General features: G+C 39.9%; 1 protein-coding gene across 2 annotated transcripts in view; it reads right to left on the bottom strand.

Moving 5' to 3' along the window:
- MOSMO (modulator of smoothened) overlaps positions 1–20,476 on the bottom strand; it is a 31,799-nt gene that overhangs the window by 6,625 nt on the left and 4,698 nt on the right. The window contains exons 2-3 of one of the 2 annotated variants that reach the window (XR_011741424.1): positions 4,280–4,492; positions 3,321–3,427 (exon numbers count right to left, since the gene is read on the bottom strand). Coding sequence is in view for 1 of the 2 variants with exons in the window: in XM_065851110.2 (XP_065707182.1) it covers positions 4,280–4,492 (213 nt within the window). In the remaining variant the exon portion in view is untranslated. The remainder of the gene's footprint in view (positions 1–3,320; positions 3,428–4,279; positions 4,493–20,476) is intronic. The other variant, XM_065851110.2, reaches the window with a different exon arrangement.

Genomic DNA, 20,476 nt, shown 5'->3' with positions numbered 1-20,476 from the left:
GTGTGTGATTAGTAACACAACATACAATTAATAACAGTTTGAATATTCTGAGTATGAGTCACATTATCGTAACTCAGCATGCTTCCTTTTACATCCAGTTTGACCCTGACGAGCATTCCAGTTTTGTAGAAAACTTGCTGTATTTTAACAATAACACACTTACAGGAAATACTTTAATATTCTGAAAACAACCTGCACTTTCAAGATTAAATCTCCTTTATTACATTCAAGAACTACACATCTGGAAAAGTTCTGGTGGCCCCATGGATACGGTTGAAGAACAGATCTTCATCCCTCTCTACTGAACCGCTGTTCTTTGGGGTGCGTTGTACGTACGTGTACCAGCACTCCCAGGTCTGAGCCCTGCCAGCAGCACCGTGCCGCCAGCTCAGCGCCTGCCCCGCGCCTCCTTGTGCTCCTGCCCAAGGACAGAAGGGTGCAGGTACCGCAACTCCCTCAGTTCACAGCAGGAGGAAAAGATAAATTCTGCACGTCCAGGCAGTATGCAGAATACCGACATGCACACACATTTCAAACATTTCTTACAGAAGTAACCATCCATCTTTTCTCTTCCAAATAACAGTGCACGTGTTCTGCTGTGAGTTTAATGAAATAGCAAATGAAAAAACGGATTGATCTAAGTCTCTGTCATGTTAGGAAGCCTGAATTATGGCAAAGTTTTGAGAAGTCATTAAGAAAAGACCACATGATAAATTTCTAAACAACAAACAAAACAACCAAAAACCAAACAACTAAGAGAGAAAATCCAGACATGAAGTTCCCAGGTAACTTGGTGTGAATTCTTAAAAAGGAGGTTTGCAAGGTAGAGGATAGGAATTCCTCATACAAGCTATAGTCCAAATCTAACTCACCATATCTGTTAAGTGTCAACTCAGTGAATTTCCAGCAACATCTTCAGCAACCCATAGAAAACTTCTCCCTCAAGAGTACTTATGATCACAAATGCTTCCTTAGGTAGAAAAGATTGCAGAAAAGACACTTACTGAATATAATTTCTATTACCAAAATATTTAGGTAACAAAACCCAATCATTTCTAGTCTGCTTCTGAATGGTATCTGTCAAAAAAGCAAGAGGTTTAGAGAAATTTGAAGTAGGAATAGTAAAAAAGGAGCCATTTTGGAGATAACGTGGAACAATGCCAAAGGAAGGTTATTTGTCCTGCTCCCAACTAATGCCGCTATGTCACAGGAACGCCGGGAGGAACCCACTCTCCATTACATTGTACGAATTTGGTACTGCAGTTAACAGGACTCAAAGAGCAGTGACAGTTTTGATAGTATCTATGCCTAAAGTGACAATACCTATTGCATCGGTAGGAATGCTTTGATTCTTGAAAGACTCTTCAGTGCAGGACGTGAAGGAAAACTGTTGCACTTGCCTGTAGAAGACTTTTGTCACTCATGCAGTATGAGCTGGCGGAGGGAAATCTCCTCTCAACAGAAGTGTTTTGCAGAGAAGCCAGAAATACCAGTTTCTGCGCAGTAACACCACCAATGGATGGGGAAGGATGCAAACACTGTGCTAGTGAATAATCTCTCAGGTATATCCTTTTAGCAGTGTATACAGGAAAGAGAACTGACAGGTCAAACTTCTGTCCTTCATGTGTCCCCTTAGCTAAACAACACAGACAAGAGCACTCTCAGCAATAATTCATATTTATAGATGCACAGCTGAAAAAAATCTGGAGTCATCCAACATGACTACAAGGAAAAACTTCACAAAAAACACCAGCTATATATTTATACATAAATTCCAGCATGAACCAGGCAAGAGTGACCTCTTACCAGGCTCTCCTTGCTGTTGTCAGAGGCAAGGGCTGAGCAGGGGGATTCCTTTGCGCTTGGGTCATTTACTCTAGACCCCTGTGCATCTGAAGAGAAGGGAGCTGCCTGTCCCAGAGCTGCCCCTGGCAGTCCCCGCAGACTCCCCTGCCTGCCTGCCTGGGACGGCATGTCCTACATTGTGTTTAGAAAGTTCTGCAAGAAGAATATCTGCTAGCAGCCTACACTAGGCTGTTGAGTCTTGAAATTGCCTGCAGAAGAAATGTAATACAAGCATGAAGTTTTCCCTGCCCCCTTCTAATGAGTTACACACGTCCTCATCATTCAGCCCTGACAGTTCCCAGGAAGGACCTGTTCGTGGTACTCCAGGTTGATACCACACAGTTACATTTCCTAATGCTATCTAAAATAGATTACTAATTGCCATCCAATGAACAGAAGTCACTCTCATTGACTTGTTGAAAAACAAAGAGTTCTTCCTCCCATTCACTTCTTTTCCAAAAGTGACTTTCCCTACAAGAGACTTAAGTAGTAAAATTTCCCATCATCATTGTTAACAGGAATGCAAAGGTCACAGAGTCGTAGGCATTGGAGATGAATAGTTAAGATGTTGAATTTTAGAACTGAGACAAAACAGCAATCGTATCTTAATAGATGTATGAATAATTCTAAATTGAAAAAAATCCAGAATTAATATGTTTCATTATTAAACATCTCACAACAAAAAGGCAAGTGCTGAAATAAAAAGAATATCTTTCTATATTTGGACTTCTAATAATGGACCTGTTGCAAGCCTAAAGAAATCTGCAGAAAAAAGAGCTTTAGGGTATCAGATTTTTTGACTGAATTAACCATCACAGTTGTAGAAAACTAAAGATGTAGGGAGGTGTCAATTGGAGATATTTAAAAAAAACCAAAACAGACAACAAACCCACATTAAAATACGCAAAGCCCAAAATACAAGCTCTTAATTAAGAAAAAAATCTCAGTAAATAAATTATGGCTCCAACTATTAATATATAGTACCCCAAAACCCCTCTTTACCTTAGAGCTTTGACTTCAGCCCCCTGTAAGCATCTTAATTTTATATGGAGTTTTGAGTTTAAACCCTCCTTGCATACATTAGATATACATGAAATAGGCATAAACAAACAAGGGCACTGGAAAAGTTGGGATGGAATATTCAGTAACACTCATGTCTGCTATTTTAATCATTCACCGGAAAAATAAATAAAAGTCAATCATAATGGATACAGCATTTCAATAGCTCCATTGTCTGCACTACTAATTTAATATGCCATGCAGCAAAGTTGTCAGAAGGATGGCTTTGATTGTACAAGTGCCTCAGTGAAGCATCTTTGCTGAAGCTCGGTGCTTTTTAAATATTATTCCCTCCCCCACAACAAGGTTAAATCTCATTCATATTAGATATCATTAGCTGTCACAGAGTTCCATTAAACTTTATTTATGCCTGTGTAAACCACAAACTTGCATTTTCTAGTTAGTGTTCACACTACCTTTAGTGGCATGTCATAATTCAAGTCAATTTAAAAGCCCTCAGGTTTTGAGTTTTTTCATGCTGTCATCCCCACCATTAAGGCATCATTTCACAGTTGGGCTAAGCCTGTAACACACACCAAGAAAAGGAAATTTGAAAATTATTCCCCTTAATCGTTATAACTGCTTTTCTTTTGCACTGAAGTAGCCATAGGATATGTTTACATGTGCGGGAACACGGGGCTGGCTAGAGGAGGCTCAGCCTTTGCTGTGAGCAATTATGCTGGTGCTCAGGGGGAGGAGAAGGATGCCGGTCCCCTCCCTCCAGTCAAAGCGCTGCTGCGGGTCACTCATGGCAGTGAAAGTCTCGGCGCTGTGAAGCAGAGCAGATGCTCTGCAGTGGGCAATCCTCCTGCATAGCCAATTAGGATGCAGATATTCTGAATAAAACACCTGCTGTGAGCGTGAAGCAGGACCGAGCCGGCATCAACCCTGGATGAGGTGTTCACCAGACACATGAAGCAGGGATGGATTTCAGACTGTACTAAGTCTCGCATGCCTCCTCTTCCTAGGAAAGGGAATTTCAGTCATTTCTTTCTGCTAGCAGTTGAGTACTGGATTTATGGGAGTGGGGAAGCATGAAAGACTATCAGACACGTAATTCAGGACTGACCTCTTCTATGCCTGCCCATTTTCTTAGGCCAATTAACGGCACCATCCGAGGAAGAGAAAGGGGTCAAGCCTTCCTTTCTCTCACCTTGGGCCCACAGACTACTAAACCCTCTCAATTATACTTACTTAAGATTCCAACCCATTGATTTTTGAATATTTTTATTTTTCCCTTCGATGTGGTATTTAAAGAGGAGTCTTTTGTATGGTAAGAGCCCTAAGCACTGCTCCTTGACAACACTGTAGTGTTATTTTAGACTCCACCAGTTTATCCTGCATACAGGTCAACTGTGTAGTTGAGGTCACTTACTTCCAGTGAAAGCTATCCAGCGGGCATATTTAGTAGCTTCTCTTCGCCAGTGGGAAGCCACCAGCAAACCACATGTGACAGTTAGTGAAATGATTCCCATAACGATGAAAAATAACGTAGTGACCCACTCAGGAGGCAGCCGTGGAGGAATACAGGTCCTGTCACGTCCATGGATGGTTTGACACTGTCGCACAAGGCCAACTGTGAAAGCACCTGAAAATACACAGCAGAGAGGCAAGTAAACTTTCAAAATCCTCTCTGAGGGGTGCTCAATTGAAAAGCAAAGCTCAGAATTGTCCAAAAATAAGGGATTCTTTCTTTGATGAACCTTAATGAGCCTTTCAAGCGCCGAGGACAGGGGAGGCATGCTTTAAACATCTATCTTCATGTTCTTCCGTCATACGCTTGCACAAGTTGAAGTGCAATGGCTGCAAGCTGTATCTGGCTCTTGAGTGGCAATCAAGGTCTAATCAAAGGGATAAAGCACCCCTATAAAGCCTGCCAATATCAGCTAAAGTGGTAGCTGAGTTGTACAGAGGATCACTCCCCAATCTGTGCAAGATTAAACACTTTTATAATCTAACAAAAATGAGCTCCAGCCCCCTAAAATGCCTTTAGTTGTCTAATGCCTGTTCCCCTCAACTGTAAATACAGCTTTAATCCTCAAAGTCTTGGAGCAGAAACTGCATTTAATTCATACCAATTTTTAAAGAACATTAAAAAAACCACTTATTGACAATAACTCTTTAAGAATCCCTCTCTGCAAAACCATGGTCAATTATTTTGGTAGCTAATGAGAGTTACTACACACATGAACTGGGATACCTACACAAAAGATCTATCAAAAATATCCTAGAAAAAGGACAAGACTGGTATGGGAACCATAAAGTTTTACATAAAATTAAGTATTTTCTGTTAAACAAACAAAAAATCTGTTTTAAAATCAGTGTTTTTGAGGCTCATAAGGAAGTTTTTAGTAAGGTTTAATAGTGAAGTTCTCTTTATTTAGAGAATTTTAATCCAAAATTAACATGCGAGATTAAAATCCATTTCTCCCAGTGACTTTTAAACATCAAGTCCTATATTTCTCAGTGTTGTCGCTGCTTCTGAACTGTTTTCCTAAATAACCACAACTGTCCTTTATCTAAATTAGCAGTGATAAACAACAGTGGATAATATGAAAGTCAACATCTTCCTGCACAAATTATTATAAGTAAATATTTTTATTTTAAACAGGTCAACTATAACAAGAGGGCAACTCAGAAACAATTACAATAAGTTTTGGAAGCTTAGGTTTAGCATGTCTTTTGGAGGGAGAAAAGACTGTCACACTTTTTAGCTTCTTTTTCAGAAAATAAACCACAAACCAAGATGAAATAAAGAAGTAATTCAATATCATCACCTCATAGCACCCTGGAGCCAATTTTTATGAGTGTTCAGACCCTGTCTGCTTACACCTCAGCAATGAGTACCAGCAGAATCAGCTCTGAGCTTAGAATCATTGGGTTAGGAGGCAGAGTATCACATTTGATTAGGTGGAGCACTTCTGATACACTCCTAGAGGGTGAGAAGAGCCAAGAGCAAAACATCACTGAATCCGTCCTGTTCGAGCACCCCTGTAACCTTTGTTTAGATTACGAATTTTTAGCCTTATTCAAATACATCCCTTTAATTACATATTCATCCACTGAAAGATTCAGAGATGAATTTTCAGTTGAAAGTCGAAGTAAAATCCTTTAAAAATGTGTCAGTTACAGAACCAACAAAACAGGTATTTTCTACTCCAGACACAGAGCAATCACACCACTGCTGTGCACCAGGATTACACAAACCTGAGCAATCTTGCACAGCTCCCACACCTCTACAGCAGAGTTTTCCATGAACTGTTTCTCAGTTGCTTTTTCATAGCCTGTAATGTTTTCATTTTCCATCAGCTACTGGGGCAGAGGGAAGAAGTACACGTGTCCTGAAAAGTCAGGCTCCCTGAAGCACACACACATTGCAGAATCTCCTACAACACAATAAGTAGTTTCTGTAGTCTGGGGATAAAGAGGCCGTTCACTGCAGGATCGCGGAACAGGAAATTAATCCAAATCACTCTGCAGGACTAGGATTTAACAACAACTTCATTATACTTACAGTAGAAGTCAGTTTTCTCTATACTGCAGTTCTAAAGAATGACATCATAAAATGACATCACACACTCGATAAATGTTTTCTGACTTCAGAGACCTCTCCTGAATTCAGTGGCAATAATTTAGTGCATTGTTAACCTTGGCAAAAGCGGCACTGATAAGAACCACTGTGCTGGACTCCGTTCCATTTTGTGTGTTAACTGGAACTGAAGAACAGTTGCTATAGATGACCATCTATTAGAAAGGGACACTAACAACTAGAGATGCAATTTGCAGTTTATATTGAAGATGTTTTCCAATTAACAAGAGCACATTTAACATGCCAGATTCAGGACCAACGCTAAACCTGGCAGTGCCATATCTAGAGGAAACAGAAAAGAACCCCACCTTGAACTACTATTTTTCAGTGCATTTTTTTTGCTGTCAACATCTACTTCTCCAAAGGCTGATTTTCTCAAAGAACCCCCCCCAAACCACCCACAACTCAAAATAAAAACCGTTTAATTTTTTTTAATTAAAAAAATAGCAAAATTCTCCCAATTGAAAGTACCAGGGTAGCATCCCTTTTAAAGATACAAAATAGTTGCAAGAAACCACTCAGAGCAGGGTTTCCTGAACATCAGTTCTGGTGCCCAAGTGTGGTGTTCTACTCTTCTTTTCTTTTTTCTTCCCCTTAAATCAGAGTTTTAAATCATCAGCAATTAAATTTCAGGATCTGCCATCTGGAGGAAAAACACTGAACTGTATGGTTAAGCTTTTGCTAGCACATATTCAGTATTTTCTCTTAACTCTGCTTCATGGATTACAAACTTGAAGTAGATATACTCCATAGTCAAGGTTTTGTACCTTGAGCCTGCAAACTCTATGGAGGCAAATGGAGCACAAGAGAAGGTTTGCAAACTATTTCTCAAGTTCCACAAAGGTAGCTGGGAGAAACAACCTCATTATGTGCTCATATGTTTCATTCAAGTCTAAGTTCACTATACAGCAATTCCTCACTTGTATACATACACTGAGCAGAAGTAAATTAAACCTCATAGCTTGCTCCCACAGTGACAAATCTTCTGATGAACGCAGACTTCAAAAGAAGTCTGTAGTGTGGAAAAAGAGTATTTATTTGCCATGAAATTCAAAAGAAGAGTGGGTTTACATGGTATTTTATTGCCTTGCTCCCAATTTAAAGCAATCAAGCAAACAGTTGCCAGGCAGCTGCCAACAAACTAAGGTGTTACACAAAATCTTGTTTAACCTTCCCTAGTCTGTAATTGAAAGGATGGGCAGAGATACTGAATCGAACAGTCCTCCTGCCTGTAGTCAGAGAATAGTCCAACAGTCCTTTTCAAGCCAGTCACCAAGTTCCACTCTAATCGCTAGGTAAAAGAAGTTTTCCGTCATTCCTTCACAGCAATTCCAGCATAATTGCTGAAAATCTAAGTACCTAACACAGGTGTAAAACAGCACAGCTAACACTAGTAGATTAGGCAGCTTAAACAGCCCTAAAACATGTGAAGCAACCACACCTGCCCGTCCTGCCCCTCCCAAAGCCCGCACCGCACCACCAACGGGAGCTCTAATGACAACCTGGAGACGCAGGGGGCTGCTCCCCTTCCCTCATGTGTGCCTCTCTTGGCTTTCAACACTGGCTTTATGCAGGTCAGGACAACTACCGCGAGAGGTGATTAGGATATATATTTATTATAGATTTTTATATATATATATATTTCTAATTGCTAAAAATGAGATTCAGCCTCGATCAAAACAGAGAATGCTGCACTGTGCAAATGTCAGTGGTCCTTAGTCTGTTCCAGTAAATCTATCCCCTAAAGTGCCACTGCATTTCAAACATATTAAAAAACCTTCCAGTAGTGACAGGCTGACTATAACCAGGACTCCAGTTTATACCAGTGAAAGATTTCATGATCATATTCCTACACTACCCCACCCAACCCCTCCAGACCACCAGAAATGCTCATTTTCTGACACTGCACATATTCACTAGAATCACTAATGAAAAGACCCTAAAGAGCCTTTTTACACCAACATCTGGGACCATCATGTGTTTAATAATTAAGTTCCACAAACTACTGAGGGAAAGAGGGGCGAAGGCACCAAACCAGAGGAAAGCGAGCGCTCATTTGTCCCCTTTGTGCAGGTGTGCAGCTGCAAAAGAGCCGACCCACAAGTCCCACTCCGGTCCCACCGGTGCGGTGCCATCCCTCTCCTGTTTCCATGGTAACCACAGAGCCACCAAGGAGGAGTCACATGCTACAGAGACAAACAAAGATTGCTGCAGCCCTTTCACTCCCCCACCTCTCCGTCACTTCTGAATTATTAAAAGTGGCACAGCAATACCATGGCTGGAAAGCAGAAGCATAATATAATAACAGCTATTCAGATGTTTGCTGTTCATCTGTTATATGATTGCCAGAACATGTGGGATCAAGCGTGCCAGACGGACACAGGAGAGGTGCCACTGCCGTGAAGAGCTCACCTTAGCATAAGCGGCAGCTAATATGGTAAAAGCACAATGCAGTGAACAAGGTGGAGCTCAAATGTTAGAAGGTCACATAGCTCAGCAGCTGTGCTGTCACAGGAACACACAAAGCACAAATCCTCACAACTGCTCCTGCTCATACAGCTTGGGGTACCTCTTCCTCCTCTATCCTCCCCTCTTTTCCCCACTTGAAAATGTCCTTACTCTTTCCCATCATTTTAGAGAAAATGCAGTTCCTTGGGTTTAAATGCATCTGCAACCCTTCAAATTCCTTGACAACAGCTTCCTCACTTATACCTTCCATACACCAACCACATCCTTAGCAAAATGCTTATTACTAACATTAAATAAATATCACGGGCCAATATGCCTAGTGAGGAGGTTAAAACATCCAGCCACTCCCAGCCAGCCCGCCCGCCCTCCCTGCTTGGCTGTCCTGATGAGACGGTGTGGTTCTGCTAGAAACCCAAGTAGTGACTGCCAGACAATTTCTGATCAAACAAGATACTTTTTTTTAAGCATACTGTGGACTTGTTAAACCATCTTTGCTAAGCGAAGAGCACAGTTTACAGGGTTCCTAATGAGGTGTTGGTGACGTAAATCTTAGAGCGCCGCCAATGTGGCAAGGACACTGATAAGTTTCGTGTTTTAGTAATGAGCACAGTACATGGAGCTATGTTATTTGGGCACACTGAAACATTCATTGCTGCTGGTTAGGTAACAGTCACATGCCAGAGAATGGCATATGTAAAATAAGGGTAGCTCAGTTCAGCTGTTCCCTGTAACTCTTATTGGGCCACAGACAAGGACAAGAGGAAATTCTTGGAAAGTTTCTAAGTTCTATCCAATTAATAAACTTGAACAGATAAAGGTCTAGGTCCATCTATAAGGAGGAACAGGCCACAGCTGTAGCTTGCTACCCAATCCAAGTGGAAACTTTGAAGGTCTGAAGAGAACGCAGTGATTTGGTCATGGCAGACTCATTCCCTGTACCAGTGTTATGGATAACCATCAAGTTGACTTTGGCCACCTTGCCTTTAACATGTCTGCTGCTCCTTCCCTGCAACCAAGCCTCTCTGACAGAAGACCGCTTTCAAAGTGAGCGAAGCATAGCCGAGGAACTCCTGGGAGGAACAAACAACACAGCATGGTAAGAATAGTTCCAACGCAACTGTCCCTCACAGCAAACAAGGAGGAGGTTATTTTCAAGAGGGAAATTTTTCAAAGCCATCCAAGAAATTTGGCTGTTTGAGTGGGTTATTATCCAGTCTTACATATGGAATTTGTTTTCCTGCAACGGGCACTTTAAGTGATGTTACCATACAAAAGGGAAAGAGAGAATGACTTATTAGGTTTATTTATATGTATTTTGTTATGGGGGAAAATTCCAGTAATTCTATATCCCAAATATTAGTTCCTTGGAAACTGAGTACTCTCCCTTCTGCCCTTCCCGAAATCCGCGGAACTGACACTGCTGCCCCTTCCCTGCCACAGCATGGGAAGTACTCCAGGGTGCACATAGTTACTTCTACTTATTCCAGTGCAAAACTCCATCAAAATCAGGCCCTGTATCCTCTCCTACAAGATTAGTCACACTTGCAGTAACCAGTGCAGAGGTTAGGGGAAAAGCTGTGCTTTTGCAGGATGTGCACCATTTCTGGTATGAAGATGATGATACAGAACCTGCTGGTTTGCAAAGCACTTAAAAAACAGGGAGGGCAAAAGGATTAATAAAGCTGAGGAAGACCTCTTGATTCGATAAGGCATGGTCCGGGTTGTAATAGTCAAACAGAATCGCAGGGTCTCTGTACCTCCCACTGAATGACACTCACAGGCACAGCTCATAGAATTTTTTTTGTATCTACAACTGCTCAGACTTATAACTTTGCAAAAGGACATATAGTTAGTCCTCATCTAAATTTTCAGCTATTGACCCCTTAAAGCCATTTTAAAATGCTTACAGCCTCAAACAATGTAATATCAGAGCATTTTGTAAAATAGCACATAGACATAATTAACTGCAGCTAAGTAACTATAAGCAAGTTGAACACAATTTCCTCGACTTCTTTGGTTTAGGTCATCATTACAGAACAACACAATAACTGGATTATACTTAAATAACTATAGACGGTATATTAAAGGATCAAAATACAAGACAGGATCAAGTGCCAGTTTCCAATCAAGCATGAGAATACCATATCTGTTACTTATTTTGTAAGGGATGGAGTTAGTTTGAATAGATGCTCTTTAGCACTTATGCTGCTGAAATAATTTGGAGGTTACCATGTGAGTACGGTGTTCAGGATGTGGCATGACAGATTGATTCTTTCACTGCGGATGTTCCAGTATGTTGTTCAGTTAGTAGATTAAGAGGCAACCGAGTTCAGGCTTATTAAAGTAAGATTTATGAACGTTAAAGGATGATCGAGAGAAAAGCTTAAAAGAATAACAGAGTATTAACTGCAAAGGCACAGAACATCAAAGCGTTCAGAACAAAGGGATTATGAATTATCTGTCCAGTCCTTTGTATGCCAAATCTTATGGTTTTGGCATTCATTCTGATTTGTCTCTCAAATCATCTACTAGGTATTATAACCCCAGAAGAAAAGCTTTGGAGTTTCTCATTTTGAAGCAGACCAGATGCAAGATCAATTCATATGCCCACTGCATATTTATTGGTAGGAAACAAACACCTAGAAAGTATTTATACAATGTTAAAAGATCAGTTTTAATAGAGTTAGATTTACTTGTGAAGTCCTTGCTATATCTAGAGTGCATCTTTTATGAGCAATTCAAATCTATATTGCAAGACAGAGCATGTTATTATATAAGCTACTATTTATCTTCTATTCCATTTATCCCCTTTTCTGAAATGACAATGTTCACCCGCTTTTAAACCAGTTCTGAAATGCACCATCCCTCTTGCTCTAGAGATGCAAAAGGAATTTCCTTGCTTCAGGAACTATGCGACTTTCTTAAAAATACTCATATTGGCAACAATAGGTGAGGTAACATCCCCAACTTCAAACCCAGCTTATGCTACCTATGAGGAACCTACCAATTGAATTCTATTTAACACGCAGATGTCCAGAGAATTTAATTTATTAGGTACCTTTTTTGGCACTCTTTAGAACTCCAAAGCTTACTGGCCTTTAAACAGAAGAATTCTCACTTTTAAAGTCTAAACTCGATGTTAACAGAGTTGCAGTATATTAACAGAAAAGTCTGCCTTGCTGCTGAGCACCATCTGGTGCCTGAGCTGTCTCAAAAGTTTTCAATTCAGTGTTTGTATCATGCCTAATTCAAACCAAATTCCCCCTTCCACAAAAACACACGGTCCTCTCCCTCCTCCCACCCCCAAAGAGGGAAGAAAAACAAAAATCAGGGGCCATCTATTGGGAAAGATCCTTATGACTTACACATATTAGAAAAGTTTATTACTATACATGACAATCATTATGATATATGAGTTGTAAGTGATATTTAAATCCTGACATTTGGACAAATTAAAAACAAGTTTATTTCTGAATTCTAACATACAAGTTTCAATGCTGTGCTGCTGGTGTATTGGGGTGTGTTTGTTTTGGTGGTGGTTTTTTTGTTATTGTTGTGAGTGTTTGTTTTTCCTCAGAAGAGCTGGACCACCACCCACTATCCTCAGACAACAATGCAGGAACAACTCTCCTGAGGACATAACAAAGGTCTGCGTGTTCTCACATGCCAGAGCCAAGAAATCTGCCCACGCTGAAGGTATTTTTTTCCTGCTTCAGAAGACAACATTCAGTAAATGTTGGTAAACAGGATCTCTAATAAGTTGCATCCTTCTGGTTGTTTCTTTCCTGAAACTATAAGCATTTTCACAATAGGATAGCATTGTCAGTGACTAGAATTTCTAGAACCTTCACAGTTTCTGAAGTCATAAGGGCCTGGAAAAAAGAGATAGCTTTAAAAACAAAAGAAAGCATGCTTAATGTTTTATTTAGCTTAAAAAACAAACACAAAAATCCATAGTTATTTTGATTTTACCTCCAACCAAAATAGAGCTACTCAAATTTGACAGAATTCACTGCCTAAAAAAAAGAAAGATCAAAGGCAGTGTCAATATTTAAAAGTGATTTTTCTAGTCAGCTACACCAGCTCTATGCCATATGTTCAGCTGAAAGCCAGAAGCTATGACATCTACAGCTGTTCTGCCATTTCGCATCTGATGAGTCTGTGTTCTTTTTAACAGAGTTATATTTGGCTTCAGCCAGAGCTGTGAAATGACACCTCTTCATCCAATAGGCCACAGAACTCTACACCAACCTGCTCAGAAGTGGTCTGCAAACCACTTCCCAAGCGTGCGGTTGATGTGCAGGCTCATGCGGGCCAGGCAGCACCTGTGGCAGCTGGCGACAGGAGGTGGCCGGGCCGGGTTGGCCACGGCACCAGCGTTTGCTACGTGGTACAAACACAACCCAACCAGCAAGAACGCAAGTTCTGCATCTTCGCAGTTTTGTGGATCATGTTCCTCACAGGTGTCTTAAAAGGCAACCTGTTCACGGGCTGGCAATAACTAACCCTCAGAGCTCTCCATTCTTTACTCCTGCATGTCTAAAATCACCACTTCACCAAGTCAGTAGACTTTCAAACTTAATAGATGTCCAAGCAGAGCAGGACACGTATACAGAAACCCCCAAATCACACCAAGTGAAGTACCCTATGGTTCTCTCCCTTCATGAATGCAAAATATCTGTCAGCCCTCCTGGCTACTGTCTAAAGCAATTTCTCCAGCCTAGTTACAAGGGCATTCAAGGGTAGGCAGAAAATTCAGGTTCTGGTCCTGCCCTCAATATTGCTTGTGCATTTTATCAAATGAAATTCAGGAGGAATAAGGATGCTACTGTTGTGCTGTGTGCTCAGCTTGCACCAGAAATGCTCCAAGGACACCCACTGACTCTTCCACGGCCTCATGAATCAACCACGGTGTAAGGTGAAAAGAGATGGCTTGAAACACCTTTGGGCATTCTTATGGTTAGAAATATATTCACAAATTTTAGGTGTCTGCTCTGCAAACACTCAGCCTAAATACACCTTATATGCTCAAATGCTTTCTTACAGCTGAGCCTAACTTTCTCCTGATCCACTGCTGAGAGCACATTTTAGGCTCAGACTACCAGAAAGTACAACACACCCAGCTAAACAAAGAATAAAATCTTCAAAGAGCAAATAAAATGTACTAGCGACTTAGTAGCAATTTCTTTAAATCATATAACTGACGGTAGGATTGTATTTACAGCAATGAGGACATGAGGAGGCGAGTTAGCAGGTAGTAGTACTTTTTATTAGAACAGCTACAATTATTGGAAAGATGAAGCACATTCCTGGTCTTGCAATCCCTTCCTTGGACACACAAGTTTCCCCCACTCTACTGACTGGGGATATAAAAGATACTATGTCTCCTAGACTTGCTTTATTTCATAAGGCACCTCTATCAATTGAAGAATGGCACCGAAATGTCCCAAGATGTGTTTCATTGCAAGTGAAGTAACATTTCAAGTAGAATAAAACCTATCGCTAGTTTTTATTCCTAAAGGCGCTTTTAAGTGTTGCCAAATCTGTGCATGATATGCTTGTAACAACTGGCAATACAGGTTAAACTGCACTTTAAATAGGGATTAGGTAAAGGGCCAACAAAGAATTTATTCTCTACAAGTAACACTTGATGTGCTGAAAGACAGACTGAGGTATCGCTTAACTGCATACAATCTGTCCTCAAGTCCAGCCAGCAAAGTTTCCTGGCTGATTAACATTTTAAGCCCCTCCCAAGTATAAAAGGTAGCTTTAACTTCCCAGGTAAATTGGAGGGGAAAAAAAACCCCACAAAAACCAACAAACAACAACACACCCTCCCCCAACAACACAAAAAAAACCCAAACAAACCTCAAGCCCCCACAAACAAAACCAAACACACACAAAAACCCACACCACCTCCTTCTGCAGTAATGATTCTCAAATGTAGGCATTTACTTGTTTTTCCCATCACAACAAAAACATTAAACCCAAAAAAGAATAGGAAGGTAGCGACCATATGAATGATTTATCCTGAAGTTATATTTTCTTATCCCTTTTGCTAGGGCAAGTTCTTGTTTCAGAAGCCTGCACAATTTAAGCCTGAATTATTTAGGCAATTAACAGGTGCTGTCTGTGTGGTGATAACACTTTCTCCCTTATCACAAATCTACATCTACAAAAATAGACTCTAAGAGTCTAGAGACTTAATTTTTGCTAGAATAAGACAGACCATTCTTGAACAGTTAAATTTGCACTTTACTGAAATAAAATAAGACTTTATCTTAACAGCAGAGCTGAACAAGTGGGACTATTCTTAAAAAGGAATCAGATGTTATATAGTGCTCCAAAGAACATATCTGTTAACATATGTTTATACAGTTGTTATACTTACATTCTGAAACAGAATTCTCTCTAATTTAAGATTCAATATAAAAAGGCAAGAAATGCTCTGTCTTTATCACCAACTTCATCTGACTGAACATATACTTACAAAGAGCATTTACTTCAGATTACACTGGGCATAAGTCAGACTTCTGTTTGTAAAAGAGCAACTACTACTTCTAGCCTTTCCTCTCTTTATTTCACCATTTTTATGTATTAAGCTTTGGCGTACTTCTTGTAATTGCCGAATGATCCAATAATGTTCCACTGAAAGAATTTATGAGACCACATTAGAAATTCTTGGCCATTCAATCTTTTCAGGTTTCCTGTACAATCTTGTTGTATAGCTTTTAAATTGAATTAAGTGTGGGTTTAAAAAACAAAGTGAAACATGCTTCTTCCCACATGAGTTTCTACCATGGAGAACTACATCATTAACAAGTGAATTTAGGTGTATGATAAGTTTCAGAACAGAATTCAACCTAAGGAAAACAAACAAAAAAAATCTTTCTTCACCTTTGTGACTTCTCTTCCCCTCCAGCACTCAGTGCCTACAACACTGCTCACAGCTGCAGGCACAGAAGGTGCAGAGCGTTTTCTCCTCTGCAAGAAAGGAGATCAGCATCTTCCATTGTGGCAGTCCAGGACCTGACGCTTCCACTGACTGTGGCAATATCACTGGTCACTGTCTGTGCTTAAGAAAAGATTCTCTCTTTATGCTGCAATTGACAATATCTCTATTTTGTACAGAGAAGAATGAACAGGAAAGCAAATTTTCAAGTCAAACAAGTCACCTTCTTTACAAAAGTCAACCTTCAGGAAACTTAAGGTCCACAACAAGCTCTTATCAGTTTTCTTCACTTTGGTATGAAGACATTACAATTAGGCGTTGTGTATGTTTGAAGCTCATACCGATGAGGTTCCAAATAAAACCATTCGTCCTTACTTGTATATTTGCCTCGCCTATCATGGAAGCCAGGATCCATTTCATTTCAGGTGTATACAAAAACCTGATTGCAGAAAGCAAGCAATTTCACTGAGACACTCCAATAACATTAGTATAAATGCCATCGATTTGAGAAGTGTAGAAAGAATCTAGAAGCAAGGCAAGAACAACCTGGGCAATGACTGAAGAGCAAGAGAACATGGAACCCAGGAGGAAGAACTGCAACACTATAAACTGGGAAGCTGGTTCAATGATGAGCACTACAAAAACAAACTACTTGACTTTACTGCCGAGAACATTGTCATTTGATTATTAAATTCTTGGATGTACCAAGCTCAGAAACAGCTCAGTGTCCAAACAACTGCATGAAGAATTGCTCACGGTCCCATTCAAGGCCTAATGCGAACTGTCCTCAACTGGACAAATATTTAAACATCTATGTGGGTTATCATCATTACACCTTGAGAGACTGTCATCCTTAATAATGCCAAAGTGCTTTGTAATTTATGGCACAGAACTGCAGCTACCATGAGGCTCTTGGGTGGCAGCCAACTGTTGCTTATTGCACTTGGTTGTGTGGATAGGAAATGCTGGCTCCTGATACAGCCGTAGATCCCTGGGAGGCTTTTGATGCCTTCACAAGGGAGCATTTTAGTTCATCCCAAGGACCCAGACATAACAGACTAAGTACATGTTTCACTCTAAGAGAGGGACAATACATAGTTTGTGGAATTCTGAACCTCTAACTCTTAGCTGCTGGTGTTCCATACTTGATCAGCTCATCCGACAGACAAACTGTCACTATCACAGGATGTTTTCTAAGGTACCCAAGAAAGACCAAATTCTTGTAATCAACTCTATTTACAAAATATAGAAAACACATACAAGATAATACATCAAGTAGAAAATAAAATATAATAGGAAGAAACCAAGAGTTTCACCCTGAGAGAGGATATATGACTCTTAATTCCATATAGATTGCTATGGAATTAGGCCAATGTAAGTGCTTTGCCAGGCAAATGCTCTAGCTCCTCTCCCCTTGCCTTAAAACAGACACGTACCCTGCACAGATCCTCTTCTTGGCCACATCTCCAGTTTTTCAGATGTGTGTATATCTCCATCAGTCAGAGGCTTGGGGAAGAAAAGTGAGATTGAGCAAAGCAGCTGGAGAACACATAAGGGGATTGCTGCCAAACTACCAGAGAACTTTTTTCCTGCATATAGCCCTCAATAAAAAGAAGACTCTGTCCATTAATAACTTTGTAGGCACTGTGAATTACAATAACAGCTTATAATTATATAATAAATTGATTTTTAAATTTAAAATAGTATAAACTGTGAATTTTTAATAATTTATCATTTTCCCAAATAACTTTGTACAAGAAGTTAAAACCGCCTCCCTATTGTACTTGTTCCACCATACTACAAACATCATTTTGCATTTGATTTTAAAATAGCAGCATTTAACCTCTTCAAAGGTCAATATTCCTCCTCATCCACGCATCACTCTAGTTACATCCTTCTGAAATACGCAGGTATCACCCATTGCTCAAAAAGGATTCAAGAAGTAGGTAGAGAACTCCTGCCCAAGATGAAAATCCTACATGCTGCAGCTGCCAAGAAAAGCCAGTTCTCTCTGCTTTGTCTCAAGACCAGCAAGAAAATTAGTGGGAAAAAGTCGAGCTGTTGTGACGTACCTATAAAAAAAGTAGGTCAGGCTTAAAAGTTCGACCTACTGATCTTCTTTGCTTTGGCAAAAGTACAAATGGAGTTTACATAATGCTGCTCACATGTAAGTGCTGGCTGGAAACTGAACCATACAAGTGTTTTTAATAACCCTCAGTCATTAACAGGATTCCTTTAAAAAAATCAGACAGCTTTAAATCTTTGTTTTGTGGTACATACTATTGAATCCTTAAAGATTCATATATTTAAGTCACTCTTGTGTTAATTTCAGCGTCATATTGTGGCAACAAATGTAATACACAGACCAAAAATCAGCTCTAAGTTGACTTAAAAAAAATCACCACTATTAGCAAAATGCAGATAGTTCTGAAGCCACAAAGCTGCAGTCTCAAGGAGATGTCTTTCCCACAGTTTGTACTATCTATAAAGCAGATTTACAGCTCCATACTTCTTGAGTAAAGCATGGGATAGGCAGAAAACAAATCTCTATCTGCACATACTGAATATGACTTAGTTCTATAGTAATTGCACATACTACTGTGAAGTAAATACTTTGAAGAAAACAAGTTATTCCAAATACATGCAACTCGAGTATTTTAGCAAAAACATGTAGTATCAGAAAAGACAAATGAAATATCTGTTATTCTTAAATTTTTTTCCTCTAAGAAAGTAAAACTGTGATAGGAAACAAAAGTTTTTTAAAAATCAAATTAAAGCTTTACTGCTGATGCTAACAGAACTTTCTGTGATAAAGACACCACCTCTATTTTACAGAGGAAAGAAACTGATGTAGCACCATTCTAACAATAACTTGCTGAGATCCAAGGTAAGCCATGCCAGATGCTAGAGTTGAAAGGTAACTACAAGTTACCGTCTCCCAGATCTGTACTCTGTAATCAGGTATTTTTACCACATTAATTAGAGAATGAGGAATTCAATGGGATTTGGTAGAAGGCAAACTAATAGTTTAGTACCTCCACACACTAAAGAGAAAACAAAACGTTCACCTAAAAGAAGCAGTATGAATTTGTATTTGTTAAAAAGCAGATGTAAAACATCAGCTCCTCTATGGACAAAAACAACCGGTTCTCTCATCTCTGCTCTGGCAGGCTCGAATAACCAAGATGACACAGCTCTCTTTCATGAAATTCTTCCTACATATAAAATAGTTCCATATGTTTAAATGTGGAGCAGTTGAGCAAGCACAAAATTAATTCATTACAACAATGCCTTATTATTAATTTTTCTTGTCCCTTAAGGTCTGGACAATTACAGAACCAGAGCACAAGTCCAACATTCTGCTTTGTAAGATTTTTACATCCACTTGGAAGACATCTCCAGTCACGAGGTGGAATGGAAGTGTTAATTTTAAAGATGGCGCTGATGCTCCCGGTCCAGGCACACCTATAAACAGACTCTAATAATACTCTAATCCTTACAGTATTCAGATTACATCGGGTTTAGATTCTTTGCCACTCCTTACTAGTTGTTATTTGGATTTTGCATTGTTGTTTTTAAGGCACTGGCAACCCCTCTAAAACGCACGTACTGTTAGTGCTGCCTGCCTCTTAATGCAGGTCCTAATCCCCTCACTGTCCAGAGCAGCAATGTACAGAGCACCACCTTTCCCTCCTCGCTCACATCTACCAAAAGGAAAGAGTTACCTAGAAATTAAGTTCCAGGACCTGATTTTAACACTCTGATGTTCAGATGGCTTTGGAGATTGCTTTTCAGCAGTCACTTCTTTCTAGGGCATGGTGGTACATAATTCTTCATTCTCTGTATCGTCACCCCGTAGTTATTTTTTTGTATTCTCAGCATGCAATCCAAATAGGTTCACGAAAGGGCAAATAACTTCTCCTGTCACTGTCACTACATGATACAGTACGAAAAACATTAGGAAAAAGTAATTTTGTAGAACTGCTTTCTATCATGTCCCATCATTCTCTACTGAGAAAAACCGGGAGAAGCATGCTGTGTTTTGAGTATATTGCAAGGTCCTTAACAAATAATCACCAGAACCCTTTTACAGACAGTTTTTGAAAAGCCAACTATCCACATATGAAAGAAAAAAAAACAAAATAGTATCTGCTTCAGTGGACAGCACAATGATTGCTCCACACCATGATTCCTCCGCAGAGGAGCACTGTACATTAACAGTTTCTCAGCACAGGCCCTAAAGGGCAGAAGTAAGTGTTAATAAGCCATCATGATTTTTACATATCACTACTTTTTGAGCAGAAAACTGCATTTAGAACAACAGTGTTAGCTGGAACTCAAGTTTACACCCTCTTTTAAGTTGTTGGTGCTTTATTTATTCTGTTCTTTCCTACCCTATCTATTCTATTTAGAAATATGGGTTCATTTCAGTACCTTAATGTGGTCTTGGCTTTATTCCATGTACAGTCAGTGCTTCAAGTAGAGAAAAATATCTTGGTGGCAATATGGTTTCAAGCTCAGCAGGAGCCGGGAATCACTGCCTGGTTGCATCACCTATGATT

The sequence above is a fragment of the Patagioenas fasciata genome, chromosome 15 (genome assembly GCF_037038585.1).
Source record: "Patagioenas fasciata isolate bPatFas1 chromosome 15, bPatFas1.hap1, whole genome shotgun sequence".
NCBI lineage: Eukaryota > Metazoa > Chordata > Aves > Columbiformes > Columbidae > Patagioenas > Patagioenas fasciata.
The sequence above is the reverse complement of the archived record's forward strand: the minus strand, read 5'-3'. Positions and strand labels throughout refer to the sequence as shown.